Source organism: Quercus lobata, chromosome 12 (genome assembly GCF_001633185.2).
Source record: "Quercus lobata isolate SW786 chromosome 12, ValleyOak3.0 Primary Assembly, whole genome shotgun sequence".
NCBI lineage: Eukaryota > Viridiplantae > Streptophyta > Magnoliopsida > Fagales > Fagaceae > Quercus > Quercus lobata.
In genome coordinates this window covers 35,348,499-35,372,135 of record NC_044915.1, presented here as the reverse complement: position 1 = coordinate 35,372,135, position 23,637 = coordinate 35,348,499, and the positions used below count along the sequence as shown (strand labels likewise).

Genomic DNA, 23,637 nt, shown 5'->3' with positions numbered 1-23,637 from the left:
TAAACCATTCCATTTAAGCAAAGTCAAACAATTTGGGTTTCCACGATTATAGTCCAAAAAGCCCAAAAGAGGGGTCTTGACTCGTGCCGTGACTGGCGTGGACATTACTATAGGACAAAAATATTATTATTTATTTATTTATTTATTTTTGATGGTTATGGCATTGAGTTTTCAATGGCCGCCGCATATAATAATTGCCTAACTTTCACGGTCCAAACCTTCCAAAGGCAACAACAACAACGCGCCTAAACTAAATAATAATAAAAAACCAATCGAAAACCAAAACAACAATCAGCCTCAAACTTGTTTAAATAGACTTTGATTATAAACCCAACACATCTTCCTCGTTTCTTAGCTTCGTGTCACTCTCTCTCTCTCTTCCAAAAACACACACACACAGAGAAAATGAAGAACCGGAACTCTGGTTCTGGTAGAATCTCAGCCAAATGGATACCCATTATTTGCATCGCTTCCTTCGTTCTTGGCGTTCTCATCACAAGCAGGTTCATACTTTTTTTTTTTTTGACTAATATTTAGTAGTTACATGTTTCATAGTTTGAAAAAAATAGAGTCAGTTTGGTTTTGATTTTTTTAAGGTTTATTTGGGTTGTAGTTGTAGTTTGTTATTGTTGTTTTCGAAAGCCGACGAGATTGTGACTTCGGATCGTTGGTTGCACAGGATGTGGGCCCCACCCGAATCCAACGGTCAGCTCATGTCTCACCGTCGACAGGAACAGGAGTTACCAACTGTCGCCGACGATTGCAATACTAAAACGGTATATATTTATTTATTTACAATAAAAAAAATTCTCAGCCCCATTTTTTTATTTTGTGAAAGTTGTATTTTGTATTTGAATTTTCATTGTTTTACATTAGTATATTTTTATTTATTTGGGATTGGTTTTTAATTAAAATCAGAAACCGGCACCGAATAGCGATGTAATGGAGAGTATTCACAAAACCCAAGACGCAGTTCAGTGAGTTCAAATTAACTAGCAATTGTCTTAGTTTCTTAGTTTCCTTGGTTAATAATTATGAAGCTCTTCATTACTTTGTGTTAATAATTTGGACGCTTTTGTGGGAATTTTTTGGAGGCTTGTTAGATCTCTAGACAAGCAGATTTCAATGCTCAACAAGGAGTTATCAACAACTCGGAGTTCTCGGGAAATGGGGATATCTGATGGCTCTGCTGCCACCTCTTTTTTGCCTCAAAATGGCGCACCAAGGAAGAAAGCGTTCGTAGTTATTGGAATCAACACTGCTTTCAGTAGTAGGAAGCGGCGTGATTCGGTTAGAATGACTTGGATGCCCCAGGGTAATTGTTACATCATATTATTATTGTCGGAAAGGCTGGCTACTAATCACCTTTTTTATCCTGCAAAAGTGATAGTTTTGTGTACTGAGTGACATTTGTTTATTGTTGTAGGTTCATTTGTTAAGAATGTCTGTGTTTTTATTTTGATTAGGTGAAAAGCTTGTCCAATTGGAGCGTGAGAAGGGAATTGTGGTCCGGTTCATGATTGGCCACAGGTAAATTACTTGCTTGTTTGGTTCCTTTTTGTAAGCACTAGCTCTATAATAGATATCCCTGAGCAAAAGAAACTTTTGGTATGCTTTGGAAGCTGGATTGATCATATGCTTCTTGATTTCAGTCCGCTCTCTATAGGATTTGAAATAATGGGATTAATGGAATCTCTTTGAGTATTTTCATGCCAAAAAATCCAATAATATATATATATATATATTTATTTTAAAATTCAATTTGGTTCAATAAAAGTTCCAGAGAAATTTAATTTCTCAGTCAATTAACATTTTGGATTTCTTTTCTCCATGTTATAATCCTCGCAAATGTAAAAACTTAACGGAAAGCAAAAATGGCTTGATAATGCTTTTGTATGTCACCATGACTTCATGTCCAGGAAGACTTTAATTCCTGAGCAGAAGAGATATTTATGAGGTTATTATGAAGTATTTCGATCAATGGAATCACTCCTTTTGCAGTTCTTAATGATGACTAAAACAACTATGGGCAACAATACTAATGAATTCTTGGTTGCTTCATAATTATATATTTTTAGGAGCAAATTTGGGACAAGATTAGCTATCCACTAGCTCTACTCCCTTTTTAAATGTAATTATGAGTATTGGTTAGTGCATGACTAGATTTCTGAAGTGTACTCTGCATAAACTGTTCACCAATTTATGAACTTGCCTATCCTTTTGAAACTTTTGGTGCCTTACAAATTCACTGTATTGTGGGCAGCATCAAGAAGGCTTGATGTATCTGCACATTTTTTTTTGCTCTTTCTTTCCTGCGTTGATGGTCCCTGAATATCTTAGTTTGGATTGATAGCAATACTTGCTTGAATTCTTCCTGTATTTGAAGCATCTAAAGAGCAGCTCCCACATTAGCCTTAATAATTTACGCCATTTTTTCCTGTCTTCTCACCATTTTGTTGCCAAAACACAATAGGTTTGCATGAAGCAAACTGTTAGATATCCATTCTTTTCACTAATCTCTGCTACATTCGCTTTAACCTTCAGTCATTTAACCTGAATGTAAGCTGCTCTGCTCTGCTCTGCTGTAACAAAGCCTTTTACTGAAATAACTATATTTAAATTATATAACCTTAGACCATGCCACAGAATATGACATGGTAATTCATGATGACTGCATTTGCATCTATAGGATCCATAATTTGTGACATTTGCCATATAATAATCTCTTTACAGTTTGTAGTATGCTGTTCTTCCACTGCTGGTTCTTTCTGTCAGTAACATAATTGGTTTCACACTACTTATCAAAAAAAAAAAAAAAACAATTTTGGTTTCAGACTAGTTGTGTAACTTGTTAACTAATCAAGTCAATTATTCTGTATCAGAGTCACTTTGGTGTCTCCCAGTCCTGGACAATCAAACTGCCCATTTTGTGGGAGCCTGTTCTGCATCGCATGCTTCATCAATTTAGTTTTAGAATATAAAATCACATTTTGATTTTTGACATCAGAAATTATGGTTGAAATTTCTTTACAGAATCTCTGTAGTGTATGCTGTGATCTAACATTTGGGCTCATGCTTTTTCTGAACATTAAATTTAAGTATCATATTGTCATTGTTTCTTTGTTGCTTTTACTCAATGAAAAAAAAAAAAAACTTTTGCTTTAAATGGAATTGAACTGATTGATATTTGGATGATTGTTTCAGTGCAACAGCCAACAGCATTTTAGATCGAGCTATTGATTTAGAAGAGTCTCTGCACAAAGACTTTCTTAGGCTGGTAAAAAGATGTACATAAAGTTGTGTATTAAATATGTAAGACATTCTGCCATGAAAAGCGTAACAAACTTTCAATACGTTCCATTATGTTGTAGGAGCATGTTGAAGGGTATCATGAGCTGTCTTCAAAAACAAAGATTTTCTTTGCAACCGCAGTTGCAAAATGGGATGCTGACTTCTATGTCAAAGTGGATGATGATGTCCATGTCAATTTGGGTACGCACGGCCTCAACATCTCTATTGTGTGATAGGAAAGAAAATATTATTTCACCCTTGCTTTGTTTGAGTTTCTTACATGTCTTACTTTTGTAGGTATGCTAGCTACAACTCTTGCCCGTCACCGTTCAAAACCTAGAGTCTACATTGGGTGCATGAAATCTGGACCTGTTCTTTCTCGATCGTAATACTTCTACTGATTATATGTTGAATGAAAATATTACCATTCCCTTTGTTTCTGCCCTGTCACTGTAGTGTCATGTTGACATTTTAAGTTCCTTTTTTTTAGGGATGTCAAATATCACGAACCGGAGTACTGGAAATTTGGAGAAGAGGGGAATAAATACTTCCGACATGCAACTGGGCAGATATATGCAATCTCAAAGGATTTAGCCACATACATCTCCATCAACCAGTAAGGTTTCCCATATGAAAGTGCCTAATTTGGTACCCTGTGAGCTGCTATACTAAGGGTCATGGACCTCATCTTCATAGATTTTATGTTTAGAGCTTTTGTTCTGAGATAACCAATAAATTGATATTTCTTTTACCTGTTAAAGCATGAAATTATTTTGAAATTTGGTCACTATCTTATATCTTTTTTCTCAGTCAAAAAGATATTCTGAAAATTTCATTGAAACTGGAATGACAATTTTGACACTATATTTGGTCTTTGCCTAGGTCAAAAAGATATTTTGAAAATTTCGTTGAAACTTTAAAATTATGTTCATTAGTTGAAATTGACATAAAATTTTGAGTGTTCATAAGACTTTATATTGGCCCAAAATAGAAACAATGTACCCAAGAGTATTGAATCTAGTCAAAAGAGACCTGTCTATGGGTCTATTTTCCTGGAAACGGCAAGACTTTTTGGGTGTGGTAGTGTTTAAATTTGGAACATTTTCACATACAAGCATTCTTCTTTGTGAAACACAGATAAATTTATGAGAGGTGTTGATTGTGATTGCAGGCCTATATTGCATAAGTATGCCAATGAAGATGTGTCACTTGGTTCATGGTTTATTGGTCTTGAAGTTGAGCACATTGATGAACACAATATGTGCTGTGGAACACCACCAGGTACTGCTTTTAAAAGATATATAGAATTAGAGAACACACAAGGGGGAAAAAAAGAGAGTATAATTTTCAGAACTAAAAAAGAGGTGGGGCACTAGTTTACTGCTACTAGATGATACACCACAAGATAATTAACATTGTTATACCAATCTGAGCTTTGATTTTGCCAGAAAGTCCTTTGGAAGTTCTTACTACTTAATACTTATTGCATCTTGGGTTGGATGTTTAAATGTCGGGGTCTTCAGATTTTGGTTTCTAAATGCAAGTCACCTCTCTTTCATGCATGAGGTGTTTATGGACATTGGTGTAAACTAATAGCTGTGTTTTTCTCTCTTCTTAACTGAAATTAATGCTCCATTGTTGCAGATTGTGAGTGGAAGGCAGAGGCAGGTAATGTTTGCGTTGCGTCATTTGATTGGAGCTGCAGCGGAATCTGCAAGTCAGTGGAGAAGATCAAGTTTGTTCACTCGAAGTGTGGTGAAGGAGATGGCGCTGTTTGGAGCGCTGTATATTAAATCAATTCAAGAAGGTCCTTACACAGACAAGGTTTTGGAAAATTTATAAACCAGGTTCAACAATGTAGACACAGGCAGTTTAGAGCGTTAAAATGGTGAAAGTTGTGCATATATTTATGGCATTCAAGTCCATACGCTGTTCATTCAAACTTTTAGCAGTTCAATTACATCAATACTTGTCAGATATCTCAAGATAGGGGTTTTTTTTTTGTGGGGGGGGGGGGGGGTAGCAGCATAGTGTAGCCCCCGTTAGCAGAAGTAAATTACTTGTATTATTGACGTTTGGTTGAACTGGTTTTACTTTGTGTAGTGAAATACAAAAATCGCATTGCTTTTGCTGCAACACCATATTGTGTGATTGTAATTCCAATTTTCAAGTTTTGTGATGAAAATCATCAAGAGAAAAAAAAAAAAGAAACCCCCCATATACTCATGTTCTGAGTTGGGTGGGATTCCTAATTTCCTTGACTTTAAAAAAAATTGAATTATTGAATATCCTTGCACAGACTTAAGATTAACTTAATGCACCATTGTGGCGGATCGAGTTTCTGTACTTGCTAGCTTGGACTAGTCCATCAAGCATGAGTTTTTCTGAAGGACCACCTCTATATACGTTTGGATTTGCGGCATTTGCCATATAATTTAGAAATAAGAGTGTTTAATTTGAATTTTTAACAAGTATTTTTAACAGGTTGATTACATTGTGATGTTACACAATTCTACTAAGCTAACTATAATTGTAATTTAAGGCAAGGGTTTTTTTTTTTTTTTTTTTTTTTTTGCTTAATTTAGATTTGTCTAGGATGTGGTATCAACATTGACTAATATTCGTTTGAAAATTGGTTATTTGCATGAGACAAAAAACTAAAAGTTAGTTTATTTTTAAAAATAAAAAATTTAAATTATTTAATATAAAACTGAGACAAAAAGTAGTATGATACTCACAAATATTAATTTAATAAATGAATTATCCTAGCTTTTGCTTAACCCAAAAAAAAAAAAAAAAAAAAACCGCCAGTTGGTCTTGGGCTTGGCCCACTCTGCCAGTTGGTCTAGGGCCTTGGCAATTCAATCGGAAGCGTGATTAATTTTTAAACGTTAATCAGAACTTTAAATTTTTTTTTTCCAAAAACTACACCATTATTATTACGGAATACGGACTACGTATTATTTCTTTCCTTGAGTCTCGTCCACGGTCCACCTCAAGAGAGAGAGAGAAAGAGAGAGGCTCTGGAATCCGAGTTTGATAGTAATCGGACGGTGGCGGTGACGGTGGTGGCTAAATGGAGAACTCCGACGGGTTCTTAGGTTTGCACGATTTTCTGGATCGCATGCGACAACCCTCCGCCGCCGATTTCGTCAAATCCATCAAAAGGTACTTTCACTTTCACTCTCTCACTGTTACTTCCATTCAATTCCATCAAATTCATAAATGATCCAAAATGCATGCTCTAGTATAGCCAAGCCAACACGCCAGTGTGTCTCAGGACTTGGACTAGCTAAGCTATTTTAACTTACGACTTAGAATTTCAATTTCAATTTAGCATGAGAATATGAAGTAGAGATCATTAGCTTAGATATCTTATTATCTATCAAATGTTTGCAAAAATATCATGGCAATTACAGACCAATACCTATTTCATCTATAAAATGTTTTAATTTCAAGTTTTTTTTTTTTTTTTGGTACTTTAAAATTATACACAAAGCATGATTTTTTGATTCAATTAACACGAAATTTGACGTGCATGTTAAGAACAAAAGGAAAGTGTAATCCAATGGTGAGATTTCTAAAATATTATTTCGAAAAGCTTTTAAAACTTGATCGTCGATCCCAAAAAATTTGGGACTAAGGCTTTGTTGTTGCTGTATATATAAATATATATATACATGCACGTATAAATGAAGCGTTAATTGGTGAATATATAGGGAAGCTGATCAGGGAGCATTTATTTGATTACTATGGTATGTATGATGTATCAAAAGGATTTCTAGGCAATGGATTTAGAATTCCTAAGTTGACCTTACCTACATTTCATGGGGAAGTTATATTTTCGGCTGAGCCATCTTCTGTTATGAATTCCTTTGCAATTAGAGACTGTAAAATAGATTGCGTGAAGATACTTCCCCTAAATTATTGAATTCCAAGCACTGAAAATGAAAAAGACACATAATGGAAATCATATAGAGCATCTGAGTTTGGTCACACTCTTTTAATTTTAAATGTTGATTGAGTGTGTACGATCTTTAATCAAATGTTATATTCATTCAAGTATTCTATCCATTGACTAGGCATGCGAGTCATTATATGTGGGAGGAACCTAGAGAGGTAGAGAGCTCATAGAAGCTCATGGAGTCATGATGACTAGAATTCTTGATAGCCGTTCCATAAAAGATTTGCCATGTCTTTGTTTATATATTTATTTACCTAAAATGGTTCTTTCCTTCTGCATATTTTGGTTGGTGAGATGAAAATACATTTCCTTTTACAAAACAGTCATGTGCAATGTTTTGAATGTGACGTGTTCCATATGGCAGTTTTATTGTCTCCTTTTCAAACAATGCTCCTGATCCAGAGAGGGACGGTGCTTCAGTACAGGAGTTCTTTGCCAAGATGGAAGTAGCTTTCAGGGCTCACCCACTCTGGGCTGGTTGCTCAGAGGAGGAGCTGGAGAGTGCTGGTGAAGTGAGTTACTGGACGCTTACCTAGTATTTCCACACTTTGATAGCATGGTTGTTTTATTATGATGTCCTATTTCCTTTTTTGGTGGAACACATCTTTTCTACCTGACCATATTACAGAACAATACTATTTATAGGTTACTGAAAAGGTCTTCAAAAAGATAAAAATTTACTATATTGTGCAATAGTCAATCCAAGAATCTTGATTGAAATGACCAAAAAACAATTCTCTTTTTGGTCCTTATGGGAATTTCGCCAAGAGGTAATTGTAGTTGTTGAGGTGACATCACCATAGAAGATTGATTGTAGAGACTTTTCAACTTACATTTTACTGTCTATGTCACTTTAGTTTGGATATTCATGAAACTAACATAAATGCTTACTGATAATAATAATACTTTAAAAAAAAGTACATGGAATGTAAGTTTAGTAAAAGTAGAAACAAAGAAGAGGGAGAGTTGCATTAGATGGTTTGGTCATGTTCAAAGAAGAACGATTAATGCACCAATGATAAAAAGTTAGTTAATTTAAGTTAAGGAAACAAAAAAAGGTAGAGGAAGATAAAAAATAACATTAATAGAAATAGCAAAAAGAATATGTCAATTAAGTAAGTAATATAGAGTATGATTTTGAATAGAATAGAATGGTAGAAAAGAATACATGTGATTGACCTTGACTAGTCTGTTGATGATTCATAGCTAAACCCAAAATTTTGGGACTAAAGGTTGGTTATCTTAAATAATTATTATTAACAACAACAACTAACATAAGTTTTTGAAATCCTGAAAATAAACTAGTTCTGAGAAAGCTACCAAACCAACTAGCATTTTCCCTTACATTCACAGCTGGCTTTGCTCCCCCCCCCCCCCCCCCCCTCCTCTCCTTTTTTTTGATTCGCATGGCAGGCTTTACCATACAATGCAAACAATCTACCTGATTGCATAGAGTCATGACCCTTAACATTGCACATTGCACGCGCTTATTCTTTCCAGAAGTATTGCGTTAAAATTATAGCTCAAGCAAAGAAGAAATAAAGACATAAAGGGATGGAGAAAGAAGGCTATATGACTCTAGATATAATTTCTGATTTATGTTACTTTATAAATAAATAATATCTAACTTCTGTATTTGGGGTTATGACACTGCTTATCTTCTTAGAGTGTGTACAGGGAAGGCCAATATAATGGCTCTAATAGAACAAATGAGCCCAGTATGTCTGCAATGAAGGTTGCAAAGTAGTCATAAAAAAAATATTAATTTAGCCTCAGTTAAAGCTACCAAGTTAAAATTTAATTTCTAGGCTCCTAGGCCTCAGGCCTTTGGCTAAGATGGTATTAGGGTGGGTGGGTGTTGGATTAGGTTCAAATTTAACTAAAGAAAACAAAAGAAAAATTGAAATGTCTGCGTTGTAAAAAGGTCTGTTTTCTGTTGGGAAATAGACTCCTGTTGTGTAGGTCTTTGTATCACAATAAGACTTCTTACTGAATTATAAAAAAAAAAAAAAGAATTTTCTGATAGTTCATAATCAGTTTTGATCCTCTGAAATTCCCACGTTTCTTTTCTCTACAGGGATTTATGTTATAGTTGCAAAGGGTATTATTATTTACCAAACGTCATAGTAAGAAAGCCATATACACTATACAGGAATTACTTGATGAGTTCAAAACTTCAAATTGAAACATCTGAAGAACTTTACACAGGCTGGTTAAGTAAAGATTTTAAAAGCTCAAAACCCTAGCAACTCTTTCTCACTCTTAATTGTATTTTTCTTTAAAATAAGTAGGAACTGTTTACTATTCTAGAGTTAGTTTATGTCTTTATGAGCTGAAACACAAGGTGAGCATCTCTGACTTCCTAGTTTTGGCAGTAGAGCTCTGGAAAACGAGTGGAAGATACATAGATAAAAAGGAAGCAAATTCTGATAGAAACAACTAGCATATAACCTTTCTTTAACGATACTAAGGTGCCTGTGATCACTGTTATGATCAGTAAACGTACACACCATGCACCAGACCAAAACACCACCTCTGTACAAAACTCTAATGAGTATAATATGCAGGCAGACGGGCAGGTTACTGTGAGTCTGTGGGAGTCTCAGTAGAATTAAGGCCATGGAAGCTTTTTCTAACTCCTTTTTTGGTTGGTTTTCTCAGTGATTACCCCATCCTACATATATGACCAGCTTTTCCTTTTCTCTTCTTCTTTCTTGCTATATTATTTTTTTGTAATAAAGTACATTAACATTAAAAAAAAGCTCATTTGATTTTTTTTTCTTTTTCCTTTGTATTTTTCTCTGTTGTGATTTTTTGAAGTTTGAACTGTAATTTTGATTTAGAGGCAACTTTACGACCCTTGATACCGTGTACTCTTTGAGATCAACAATTAGTATTTAGAGGCAACATTATGTGTCGTTGTAATAGGGAGACGGTGGATCATTTGCTACTACATTGTGGTAAGGCTTACCGGTTGTGGAGTTCGGTGTTTAGATCTTTTGGGATTTCTTGGGTCTTGCCAAGATCAGTTGTGGATACTCTCTTTGGTTGGTGGAATTGGCCTGGAAAGCATTCATCTGGCATTTGGAATTTAACTCTGCTGTGCTTAATGTGGTGTCTTTGGAGGGAGTGAAATTGGAGGACGTTTGAGGACATGGAAATTTTTGATGACCAGCTATAGGCTTCTTTTAGTGGCTCCCTTTTTGACTGGTCTAGGGCTTGGGGACTCACCTCTAGTGATTCTCTCCTTATGTTTCTTAGCTCTCTTCTTTGTAATTAGTATCTTTACTTTCTGTTTTTTATCTTCTTTTTCTGTAATTTTTTTATCTCTGCCTTATGACTTTCTGCATGAGGTAGTGTTCTTGAATATACATCTTTATTACTTATCAAAAAAAAATGTAGCATATGGAGAGGGTGTGACCCAGGACACCTGATGTATACTGCAGGAATCTTTCTCTTGTGCCTGGAATTATCAACTGGTTCAGAAATCAGAAATGACCTTAATTCTATTCTCTTCTTCTCTGAGTATGCTAAGCAACTTTATCTTTGGTACTTGCATTGTAGGGTAGTAGGATGGATTATGATTTCATCCAAAATGAACCAAAATAATGTCATTTGGTCAAGAATCAAGATGTATTTATTTCGTTAATTTTGCCACCTAAACTATAAGTTTTGGAGCTAAGGATAACTGAATGTCTAATGTTTTTTCACCCGGAGAACTAATTGAATTGTTGCGGGCAGAACAAGCAGGGCGCGCTTTGGAAGAAGAGATCTGTTACCGAACTATCTTATTGGGAATAACGAAAGCATCTCTAAATACTCAAAGTTTTATATCTGAATCAAGTTTTCAAGAGACTGCTTGAGTTTTTGGCCTTTTGCCCAAAATGTCTGATATTTTCCCATTTGTTGGTGCAATTATTTATGGGATCATGTGTGCAATAGTTAGCATATCATCAAAGTAGTAAGAAACTGGGTACTTCAGACTTACTGAACTGTACATCATTTGTTCGAATGAATTTTATGTATTTTTAATTTTTTTGGTAATTTTATTCTTTTATCTCCTTTTTTCCTTGGGTGTGTTTTTTCATAATGTATTTTGTTATAGGATCATACTTCTTCCTAAAATGATTTGTTACCTCTGGGCTTTATTGCAAATGCAGGGACTGGAGAAGTATGTCATGACAAAGTTATTTACTCGTGTATTTGCTTCACATCCAGATGATGTAAAACTTGATCACCAACTTTCTGAGAAGATGGCTTTGATTCAACAATTCATTCGGCCAGAAAATTTGGATATTAAACGGACCTTTCAGAATGAAACATCATGGCTAGTAAGTATAGATTCTATTCAATACTCCGTGTCTGTTCGCATGTTTGCATCCTTGGAGTGACATTCTTGGCATGTTTGTGTGTGAAGCAAGGCATTTTTAGATCTTTTTCTTTTTCCCATAGTCCAAAATGTCTTCAATGATTTTAGGTTTGGGATCCAACAAGACACACTCTGGTATTGTATATGTACTGTCTATTTCCTGTCCTTCTAACTCTAATTCCACTGTAAGGCGCAGCTTTCATAGTTCTTCAGCATGCGGACAAATAAATGTGCTAGTTATTGCACATACAAGCTTATATAAGTGGCTTTGCATATAGACAAAAATAAGCACATAGCTATTCTTTCCCTAGGAAAGTTTTGTGACTAATTGCTTTTTAAGTTTTCCATCTGTGTCAAATTGTTTTGTTCTTTTGTCCAAGATGATTTGTTATAGTTAACCCCTCTCCATCCTAAGGGGTATATTCTTTTTTCAAATAAAACTTTATTTTAGTATCAGTTTTATATCTAAATAAATGGAAATCAACCTATCCAAAAAAGGGGGAGGAGGTAAGGCTGCTTACCAATCACCTCTCCTAAACCCCTCAAAAGTGAAAATTTGTGCACTAGATACAACCATTTAAAAAAAAAAAAAAAAAAAAAAATCTAAATAGCATTTTGAAATTTAGTTTCCATAATAGTATTTTGGACAAGTATATGAATCGGGATTTTTCCCAGTTTATGCCAGTACTGTATGTTTTAACTAATAAATTACGGTTTCCATCTTTGGTATAGATTGACTGCTATATTTGTTGTACTAAAATTAATTATGCACAGTGCAGATACTTTACCATGTAGTTGCATATCAGTTATGGCCAGTTTGGATGGAGCTAATTTCCGGCCAACTCTACTCTACTTCTCTCCACTCCCCCTCCCTTCCCCTCCATCCAAACTGGGCATTATGGCACAAAATATCCCTTTCCCCATTATTTCTTTTGGATTATTTTCTGCCTATGATTTATTACTTCATCTTCCTCAATTCTGAGCTTGATTGACCTTTTTTTTCTTTTAAGAGCAAAGTAATGAAAATCCTTCAAAAGAAAAAGCGCCAAAGGGAGCTCTAGTACACGATGAGGTATACAAAGGAGAAGCCCAAAAAAATAAAATGAAAGTATATATATATTTTTTAAAAATAGTCCGAGAACTCAAGAAAGTCCACAGTGGAATAAGCCAGGGAAGTTGAAGTACGGTCATAGAAAATCTTCATGACTGAATACTTTAACTTCACTGTATGCTTCTCTTGCCCCTCAAAGCATCAAGCATATCTGTCTCCAGCAACACTGCATTATACACAGAGGAACAATGTTCCAAATCTCCCGATCCCTTCTCTTACCAAAATTTTTCTTTCAACAAGATAATAATTCCAACACAGAAGAAGGCATTACCAGGGACACACCAAACAAGCAAAAAATCAGAGACCACATTTCCCAAGCCTCCCTACATTGGAGGAAACGATGAGACACACTCTTTTCCTGGCTTTTGCACATAAAGCACCAATCCATAATGATCAACCCTTGCTTCCTAAAGCACCAATCCATAATGATCTTACCTAAAAAGCCAGCCTTGATGGAACACAAACTTTCCAAAATACTCTGACAATGAATACCTTAAAAAAAAAAAACTTCCGAGGAATAAAAATCATTCCTCCTCTTAGTGCTTTATAATAACTCCACTTTAAGTCCTTGTGTCTTTGAGGGATCTATTCTAATGTGTCTTCCTCCTGGCGACATAACTCTTTTGTGTGTAGGTCATCCTGTAACTGAACCGTATCTTCTAATTCCTGATTATACACCTATCTGATGAATAACAGGTTCCTATGAAAGCACCCATTACTGTTCTCTAAATAATCTGCCGCCATAGTATCTCTATCCTTAGCAATAAGGAAAAGGCTAGAATAAATCTCAATAAGGATAGTGTCACCATTCCACAGATCATGCCAATACCCTATTCTAAAGCCATCATCAATGACATTTCTAGTAAAGCCTAAAAAGCTGTCCCATCTTTTTCTTTCATCTAACTCATCATCAAATTAAGAAGAACTTATGTTTTCTCAATTCAAAAGAAATTCTTCCATGCTAAAAAAATTACCAAAAAAAAAGTATGATTTTATGCCGGCTGAAACAACGGTATAGGATGAAACACCCTGATATTTAAACCAGTACGTATCAAGGGGTTAAGCGTATGGAATGATATACCAATGCGGAATATTGTGGTTGATATGGTATTATATTTATAACTATGGTTGAGAGCATATATAGGCTTGTTAAACTTCAATCCTTAACTTGGGGCTATCTATTTCTACTAAATTGAAACTCAAGGTGTTGAGGATCCTCCTTAAAGTGAGGATCTTTTCTTTAGCATGAAAAAACCAAATGAAGTGACAGGAAGAGATTGTAACTTGCTTCCATATAAATTCGGTACCTGTAAAGTGTGATACAACTAATTTGTTGGTTTTTATTGCACTTATTATGTAGATTTCACTATATTTGTGGCTAGTGAGCTCTAGCTTAAATGGCAGCTGCTCCCAATGTGCTAGACCTCCTGGTGTTTCCAACAAAGACGTCCAGTGTGCAAATTTGCCCACTCCCAACTATTAAATTATATGAAAAAAGAAAAGAAAAAAAGACCCTTAATGGTTGAGAAGGGTAGCTGCATGTGGTGGCACCTTGCATCCATGTCAGCCACACAAACTTATGGGCATGAGGGAGGCATGCCATGGGCTGTGTAAGGTTCCTTGAGATAATAATAGGCCGTGTTGCCTTATTGTAGTGCATGAATACACGAGTTGGCATAATGTCAGTGTGATAGTGGCTTTGCAAAGGCAATGGTTTGTGGTCATGGCTTGGCAGGTTGCAAGCCATGCATGTGTTGTGGGCAGCAAGTGCAGTAGGATGAACCATGGTAGCCTTGTGTGGATTTAGTCTTGGGTAGGTTGTCATGCAGTGTGTGGCCTGTGTGACTGCTGCCTGAATGTAGCATGATGGTTTAGTGTACATGAAATTGGGTTGTGGTTTGCATGGCCAAGAAAGGTTGAATTTGCATATGGGTGGTGATGTGTGGTTAGACTAGAACATGGCACTGGCACATGGTGGTGCACAGACTAAGGAAGCATGTTGGCAAAGCTTTGGGGCTGCCATGGAAGAGCAAGGTCTGTGGTGGGCTGGAACATGTGCATAGGTTGTGCACGTGTCTAACAGGTGGCAGTAGCATGTTGTGGCAGTTATCAAGCTATGGCATGCTATGCGAACTTTTTTGATGTGCTAATAGCAGGGTAAAGGCTCCAAGACAACAGGGCAGTTTGTCCTGAAGACTGCTCCCGTGATATGGTTGCAAGTCAAGGGATAGTTATTTCCTGCGCATAATAAACATATGCTGTTGGGGGTGCCGACAACATGTAAATTTATGTATGAGGCAAAAACCAGAGTTTTCATTGTGGGGAAACATTGTAATACTCTTTGGGTTAGTAAGCATTGTTTTTGTGATTAGGCTAAGGGAGGTTTTGGTGAGGAAAAGCTTTTAGTGTTTCATCTGTGCTTTGAGTCCAAATAATAAAAGGTTGGAAGGTTTTCCATATGCTTTGTGTGTTTGATGTGCATGCTTGTTTATGTTGTGTTTACTTGATTCACACAAATTGTTATAGTGTCCCTTTATGTGAGTGTTGGGTGTTGGCTGTGACTAAGTAGGCATACTTAGTGCCATCACAAGGCAGAAAACTTAGGGTGCAATTCTGTCTTGTGGCACCTTGGAAGAGCAAGGTGGAGAATGAGGTTGTGGATTAAAGGCCCAACAAGTAAATGTGTAACCTTACCAATCAAGGAAAAAAAAAGATGTTACTATATTTGTGAGTACCAATTATGGGATAATGATGTCATTACAAATTTACCATTGTTGAAGTTATACATCATTATTTGTTACCATGTTGATTCCACAAATGGCGTACTGAGTGTCGAGTATTTGCCAATTAAACAGAATCACTGGCTTCATATTGGTCCTTCCATTTTATATCTTTCGGTGACTGCTAGTTCCCAATATAAAAAATGTTGGCTGAATCATATCAAACGAGGCATGTTGATTAGATCATGAATACAAGATCTGTTATATCCATTACAGAAGTGCATAATGGAACACCCTTTAAATTGTGGGACGTGAAACCACAAATGGCTAACAAACTGGTTTCTATTCCCATGCACTTTCTTGCCCACTTAGTTGTATTTGGAAACTGGAGTAGGGGTTTATTTTGGGGGTCTTACCTGCATCTCTTGCTCTGTTTTGGCAGCTTGCACAGAAAGAACTGCAGAAGATCAACATGTACAAGGCACCACGAGACAAGCTTGTTTGTATCCTCAATTGTTGCAAGGTTATCGGTAACTTGCTGCTTCATGCTTCTATTTCTTCAGAAGACGTGCCTGGAGCTGATGAATTTCTTCCTGTTCTGATTTATGTTACTATAAAGGTGAGATTAAATATATACCATTACATGATTTACTTGTTGTAACCATACAGTTATATATCCGGAAGAGAGAGAGAATCTTACAATTGGTTCCAGATATAGGGTATTTGTGTTCAACACTAAAATTAGTATCTTCAGTCTGTTTTGGATTCTTTATGTTGATTGTTGCTTACTCTCATAATCATTTACTTTGAAGCATGGACATGGGAGATAGTAAAATCTTGAAAATAGGTTATGACATGGGGACAAGAAATATGTGAAATCTGTCGAAGTTACAGATACCAGACAGGACCAGCTGGTTGGACTGGTTGAATGAACTGCCGATTAGTCTTTGTTTTGGTCTGGTCTTACCTCTGTTGACCCCTTTGACCATGGTCTCCTTTCTTAAGGTTTTGTGGAAAATGTTTTACAATTGCATGTAGGAGGATTTGAACCCAAACATCCGAGTAGTTACTCAAAACCTTCACCAAGAATTATACTAAATGAATAAAACATACATATATAATTTTTATTTTACAAATTAATTTAAAAATATGAAAATTTTATATATACAACTTTGAACTTCAAACCTAATAGAGGTTTATCACACCCCCATTATCAAGCTGATTATTTATATATTACTTCAATTTGACTATATATATAGATAGATAGATACACACACAAAAACATTTATAATGTCATGTTCTGATCCAATTGGCTTGGTGACAGGACCTTGATGTCTATGTGCCTGCACGTCTTTATCCTAAAGATGCTATGCTTTCTAAAGTTGCATTTAAAAATAAAACCCCATTTAAAAATTTTGGATATTAGAAAGTTAGCTAATCTAATTCCTGATGTTTTCATTAATATCAGTACTACTACCACTCAGTCCTGATATATTTTCAGGTATATTTTCTTTTTTTGGCTGTTTGCTTTCTACTCCAGTACTCCTATAAATTTTCTACTCATTAACCACCATAGATGGGTCTTGAAACATTTTCCTTAAGATTTTTTTTGGTTATATATTTTATGTCTTCCTATTCTTTCAAAAGTTAGAATTCAATGATGATAAAGTTATAGAAGTGATTCTACTATGGTGATACAATCAAAGACATTAATTATGTCTCATGATATCACGAAATGAAGTGTCCCTTTAAACTATCCATTTCAGGGGGAGAGGATGCGGAAGGTGGAAAGTTCAAAATATCAAAGGGCACAAAGCCTGATTTAGTATCAATAATGCTTTGCGAACTAGTAGCTTCCATGATTCATAAGATCACTGTTGGTTAATGGCCCTTGAAATGTGGCATTTAGAATGTTGTACTTACAATTGCATTGACAATATTATGCAGGCAAACCCTCCACAACTGCACTCAAATCTGTTGTATATACAAAGATACAGGAGTCAATCTCGCTTAGTTGCAGAAGCAGCATATTTTTTTACCAACATGCTTTCTGCTGAGTCCTTCATTTCAAACATTAATGCAAAGGCCCTTTCAATGGATGAAACCGAGTTTGAAAGTAACATGGAAACTGCTCGAGCACTTCTGTCTGGGATATCGTCTGATTTTGATGGTCAATCTGATCAAAGTGATTATAGATTTGGAGGAGACATATCTAGAGCAGAACCAATGGAATTCAAACATCAATCTTTGAATGTTTATAAGGATAAGGACTCCACAATACAATCCAAATCGTCTGAATCAAAATCCCGAAGTAAGGAGGTCCCATTTGCAGAAGATCAGTTAACAAAAATTCCATCCCTCTCGGATTTGGAGAATAAAGGGGCAACCATGCTTTTGAAGGAGGATATGGTAAGGCAAGTCTTTCGGGATTATCCATATGTTTTTGCCAGTGTTGGTGATCTAACAGTCAACGATGTAGAGGACCTGCTAAATAATTACAAGCAACTTGTTTTCAAGTATGTTAGTCTTGCCAAAGGGTTGGGTGTCACTCCTCTTGCTTCATCCAATTCACAATCTCAGAAACAACAGCATCCAGAAGCCACAAAGGAACCTGAAGATACTAGAGCTGTAAAACCCAACGAGTCACCTCTTGCTTCATCCAACTCAGAATCTCAGAAACAACAGCATCCAGAAGAAACAAAAGAACTTGAAGATACTAGAGCTGAAAAACCAAATGAGTCAAACAAGCAAGCTAGGACTGATGGTGATTCAGATAGAGTTACACTATTGGAAGAAGAAAATTTTGAATCCAAGTTGCCACAGGATGAGGCTCCTCAAGATGGGGTAAATGATGGGACTTCACAACGAAGTTTTTCTTAAATCATGTTTCTTCTAAAAGTTTGTTGAATTTTCGAATAAATGGCAGCCATCAAGCTATTTCCTTTCTCTTTTCCTGTGGTGAATGTGAAACTGTCGGTTGCTTTAACTTCTGTTGGCAACGAGTGGCTGCCATGCTGTCTGATTGGGAGTGCAATGAGAAAAATCAGGAAAGAAATGGGAAATATAGCCTATGGCTTGGAAATCGTTAATTAGCATTTCCATGAAGTTACAAGGTCACTGTAACTCAAGCTGGCAAAGCCTCAATCCTAACATGCAATGACATGTACTTGTAGATGCATATTTGTAAAAAGGTTGTACCCAATGCATAAACTTTCGCAAGGTCTAGGAGAGGTGATTGGTAGGTTAGTTTTATCCCTCCCCCCTCCCCCCCTGTTTTTTGGTAGAAGACACTTGTCATCATACCAAGGACTGAGTTTTTTGTAGTTGCATATTTGTAGAATTGAAAATTGATAAGAAAGTATTAAGACACATGGAATATCTGGTTTTTGGTTTAGTTTGCCACTGTGCCATTGATCTTCCTCTTTGAAGGGGGCACATTTTTGCCTTTTGTTTCCCCCACTTCTTATGTGGATTCTTTTTCTATAGGCTCTTGAAGGCCTTCTATAAGCTTGGCCCCCATAGCATGCAAGCCCTTTTATGTTATTGGACTGCGCCTATGAGTTCCTAGAGGCTTGACTGCTTTGCAGTTCTGTTGTCTGATTGCTTAAGTAAACCCAAAGAGAGTGAATTTTCCATGGTAAGCATGAAAAGGTTTTGTTAACTTCAATTTTCTGATTGTTACCTCAGGGGAAGAATATTTGTAGTACTTTCTAGTGAAATTTCATACTATATGCTCATTCCGGACCCATATTTTGAATGCATATTCACGCAATCAATGCTTTTCAAAGATTGTATGAACTACTACAATTGGGACTGCTTAGTCTGACTTTTACAATTCTGGCACATGCACACTAGCACTACGATTAGATTAGGTATGGACTTTGTAAACATACCGACCGCGACCAAGCATGAATAAGAGGAGCCCATGAAAACCATACCAGGATGTGTACAGTACAACTATCTGCTTGAAGCAACATTTGTCAACAAGCATGAATAAGAGGAGCCCATGAAAACCATACCAGGATGTGTACAACTACCTGCTTAAAGTAGCATTTGTCAACAGTCAAAACTAATACGTAGAAGATTATACAAGTTTATTTTATTTCATACGTTGTTTAAACTAAACTGCCGGCAAAAAACAACACCGACTGATCTTTCGACATCTTGTGAATCTTAACTTTTGCAGCCAAGTCTTTGGTCAACATATATAGGCCAAAATGTTTTGAGTAGACGTGGTTTCTGGGTAGAAGATTGTTGTTGTACCCATGTTACACTCAGCAAAGATAGATGTATTGTCTAATGTGAAGATATGGAGGGTGAGGAATAATTGCACTCTTGATAGTGTGGAGATTTCAATTGTATTGTTGGAAAATTCGTTTTTCATAAGTTGTTGTAGTCGTCTTGAAAAGTATTCTGTTGTAGATTTCATAATCTCTCTTACTTTTATTTCTCTGTTGAAAATTTTAGGAAAGTTTATGCATACATTGCTGAACATAAGCTTTTCTTTTCTCAATAAAATAATTATTAAAAAAATAATAATATTTCACTTCTACTGTCCATATTAATAAGTCTACCTACTTAGCTTTCTTCGCCCAATTGTTTTTGCAATTGCTGTAGTTGAAAATTAAAATTAACAAAGATAAACAATAAAGTGATATCATAGTAGACTCTTGTAAGAAAATCAATAACCACTAACCTTATTTCTAGTTGAAAACAAAAATTATGAAAATAAGTTGTGCAGTATTTTTAGGATACTGAAAATATGTCGGTTTGAGCTTTAAATAGTATTTTTCTGCCAGTAAAATTGGATTAGAATCTTGAGTCCTGGACTAAGAAATTTCCACAACCATGTGAGATCTAAAAGTTAATAGTATAAAAATTGAGTTGAGTCAGATTGCATGCATGGCATCGGATCTCAATCCAATAAAATCGAGTTGAGTCAGATTTCTTAGGCATTTCCCAAGTTAATATATCTTGGGAATTGTCCTAGTAAGATTTTATACTTACAGATTAAGACTTCAATGATTCTTTGACCAACAAATTTCGACATTACATGTCATATCCAAACAGTAGCGAACAAAGCATTAAGACGCCGTCAAGGCTTTGCGCACAAAACCACAAAACTTGGTGGTGTTATTCCATCGTCTACTTAATACTTATTCTTTTGTGACCATGGGATAGGAGGGGAACAGCACCACACCTTGTCTGCTTCTCTCTGAAATTTTTCTTTAGGCCTTATTCCTTTAATAATTTTGTTATCATAGAGAATTTGACCCTTTCAACACAGTCTTCCAGAACAATTATTTTTCTTTGAAATAAATCGAATTTTACGTTTTGAAAGTATGATTTAATTTAAATTAAAAATTTGTGTATATAGAGTGTGCAATAATGAGTGTGTAATAAGATAAATATGGCTAATTATCCAATAAAGCGTAGGGGTGCGATTTTCTAAACCTTTCCCTCACTTTTTTAGCTGTTGATCTGGATTTTTCTGGATCATGCTGGCTCGTGCATGCGAACCTGTTTGGCCGCTCTTATGTATTGTAGGTGGACAGACCAACAAGCAGCGAATCAGCCTCCATATCTCGTGCTTTACAACTACTACATCTTTGGGACAGTGTTTCTATCAACAAAGGAACCTTTTTAATTATTCTTTTGGGACCAACAACCTTTAATAATATGAACGTGGATGGGAGTCAAAGACAAAGCATGTTCTTTCTTACATAGCTTCTCACAAATACAATAGCAGTGTCTCCAAAGTAGTGCGTATAACTCTACTCTACCTGTACTTGTTTTCTTTCTGCACTTGCTATCCATTGCACACTCGCACTTTACCAATGTTTTTGGGCTTTTTCTTCTTTCAAAGCCTGTATAGGCTTATGAGTACCTTCATTCGTAGCCAACTTTATCTCCATTGCACTTTTCTTTTCTACTAAGTTTTCGAATTTGGGAGGAATATGAATCATGGATTGTCAAAGAAGATGATAGTAATAGAATGTGGTGGACTGGTGGATAGTCATAGGACCTTGTTGGTGATAGTGGTGTTAACAATAATAATGGCGAGAAAATAATAATTGTAATGCCATAATAAACCAACAATTGTAGGAATGATTGATCAACAAGAAGTAATAGAATGAGACTATTGACTCGCTCTAATTTTGGTTTTTGTATTTTCTTAATAATAGAAGCGGGTGATTTAAGAAAGATGAAACTATAACAAGAATGTTTAATGAGACTCAACCTAAGTAGCTCTAATCAAAGATTCAATTCTCTACAAAGAAAAAAAATAATCTTTAGTACAATTAGGATCAACTGGTGGGGGTTTGATCAAGAATGCTTTGATGGTTAAGTTAACACAAAAGTGTAAAATAACATGGTAATAGTAGTTGAAGAGTTGCATACCTTAGTTATTTATAAGGCAAAGATGACTTGGGTTTGGCTGAAATGGTTCCCTAAAATCAGGTTTCTTGACAAGCAAGTGATTAATATTTTTGGTAGGTTGGGAGGATGGGTGCCAAGGTAGCACCCCCAAAATTGCAATCATAACTACACAAGGGATAGGTTCAGTCATGTCAAATACAATTGATGATTAGTGGTGTGCAATAATTGTTGATATGCAAGGGAATTAGGGCCTTTTAAGGAGAATTGTACTAATCGATCAGTTAAGGAGAAGGTGTCTTCAAGAAGGTAACTATATTGCCTTCAGAAAAGTTGACCGTTATGGTTACTTGAGGTCGATAACCGAGTAAAGTCTAGCAACTAGACGTCCATTAAGGAGATCAAGGGTCCTCCATGAAGTTTAAGCCGCAACTCACTTTCGGTCAAGATGCCCTATCAAACCAATCCTAGTGGGCCCATAAATGGTGGGCTTGGCTATGAGTTCAAAGGCTCTTTGGGGTGGACTAAAGTCCTGCTTTGGGCTTTTGAGGCCCAAACCAACCCCCCCCCCCCCCCCCCCCCCCCCCCCCCCAAAGAAAAGGACAAAAGTTTTTATATGAAAATTCTAAAATCTCGTTCTTATTTCACAAAGAAGAGTTTTTCCACTCAAGCTTCCAAGTTCCAACCATAGGCTGCTACAAATCAAAGTGAATTTTCAACTAGGCAGGTCAGTGGTCATATTTATTGATGGTCCTATCACCTCTGAGAAGCATATATTTGTCCTCTTATTCTTATGGTCTTAACTAATAGTAGCCTACTATTCTATTGCTATCCGGGGAAGGTAATAGTCTAATAGGCTTGTACTAGAAGGGAGAAAAAAGAGAAAAAGAAAAAGAAAAAGTTAAAATTATAACAAAATTCACAATTTTTGTTATAATTCATCATGTAATAAGTTATGAGTGGTAAATAATAATAATAATAATAAATTCATATAAGTTTACACCTTCACCAATCATCACTTACCATATAGTAAGTTACGATAAAAATTGTGTAAATAATTGTTCCAGAATTAATTGAGGACAAAATGAGCCTTTCACGTGCCTCCCACATGTTGACATGCATGGCGTGTCGGTCAAGATGGATGCATCACCCTTTATTTTCAATTTTCCATACACGTGATCTGCATGTGATCTGTCTCCTACCTGTGATTATTTTTTGGTACTATATTTTGCAACCAAAAATAAATAAATAAGATATCCTTTAGCCAATTAGTAAATTAATAAATTTACATATCTGAAACTTATCAAATCCGTACACGTGGATGAGATTAATATTTACAACAATATAACTATCAACATAACGGCACTCAATTTACAACCCATTAATTTATACAATTGTAAATTATTGAAGAAAAGTAGTCAGTCGCACAAATTAATAATGGACACACTATTCACAAGAATCACAACCGTATAAATTAGTAAGTTGTAAAATTGAACATATTTTTATATTTATTATAGTATTTAACATAGTAGTGATTATAGTTTCAAATGTTACTAAAGTGATTCAACATTAGCATTTTATTGTTCTTCTATGATAACACATTTTATCACAAATTTTGTCTAAATAGTACGTACGATTGTGAAGGGTGAAACATCATTTTTACATGGAATCTCTCTCTTTCAACATTGAAGACAAAGAAATAACTGTGCTCTCTCTCTCTCTCACAACATTGAAGGCAGAGAAATAACTGCTTGTGTCTAAACATTGAAGACAAAAATAACTGTTTTCGAGAGGAATTTTGTAG

General features: G+C 35.7%; 2 protein-coding genes across 6 annotated transcripts; both read left to right on the top strand.

The window, feature by feature from the left end:
* Positions 1-217: 217 nt before the first annotated feature.
* Positions 218-5,427, top strand: LOC115972323 (beta-1,3-galactosyltransferase 7). 5 transcript variants are annotated; one of them, XM_031092575.1, is made up of 11 exons: positions 221-503; positions 614-776; positions 919-977; positions 1,104-1,315; positions 1,467-1,530; positions 3,205-3,277; positions 3,372-3,492; positions 3,589-3,676; positions 3,782-3,907; positions 4,463-4,572; positions 4,936-5,427. In XM_031092575.1, the coding sequence occupies exons 1-11, from the start codon at positions 406-408 to the stop codon at positions 5,082-5,084; spliced, it is 1,263 nt and encodes a 420-aa protein (XP_030948435.1). In that variant the 5' UTR covers positions 221-405; the 3' UTR covers positions 5,085-5,427. The 5 variants fall into 5 exon arrangements, with proteins under 5 accessions (XP_030948439.1, XP_030948435.1, XP_030948434.1 ...); XM_031092574.1 differs by having other exon boundaries at positions 222-503; positions 1,095-1,315; XM_031092578.1 differs by having other exon boundaries at positions 223-503; positions 680-776.
* Positions 5,428-6,229: 802 nt separating this feature from the next.
* Positions 6,230-18,849, top strand: LOC115971538 (vacuolar protein sorting-associated protein 9A-like). Its single transcript, XM_031091521.1, has 5 exons — positions 6,230-6,459; positions 7,620-7,767; positions 11,416-11,586; positions 15,898-16,074; positions 17,403-18,849. Exons 1-5 carry the CDS (start codon positions 6,368-6,370, stop codon positions 18,333-18,335), a joined length of 1,521 nt encoding a protein of 506 aa, XP_030947381.1. The 5' UTR covers positions 6,230-6,367; the 3' UTR covers positions 18,336-18,849.
* Positions 18,850-23,637: the final 4,788 nt, after the last annotated feature.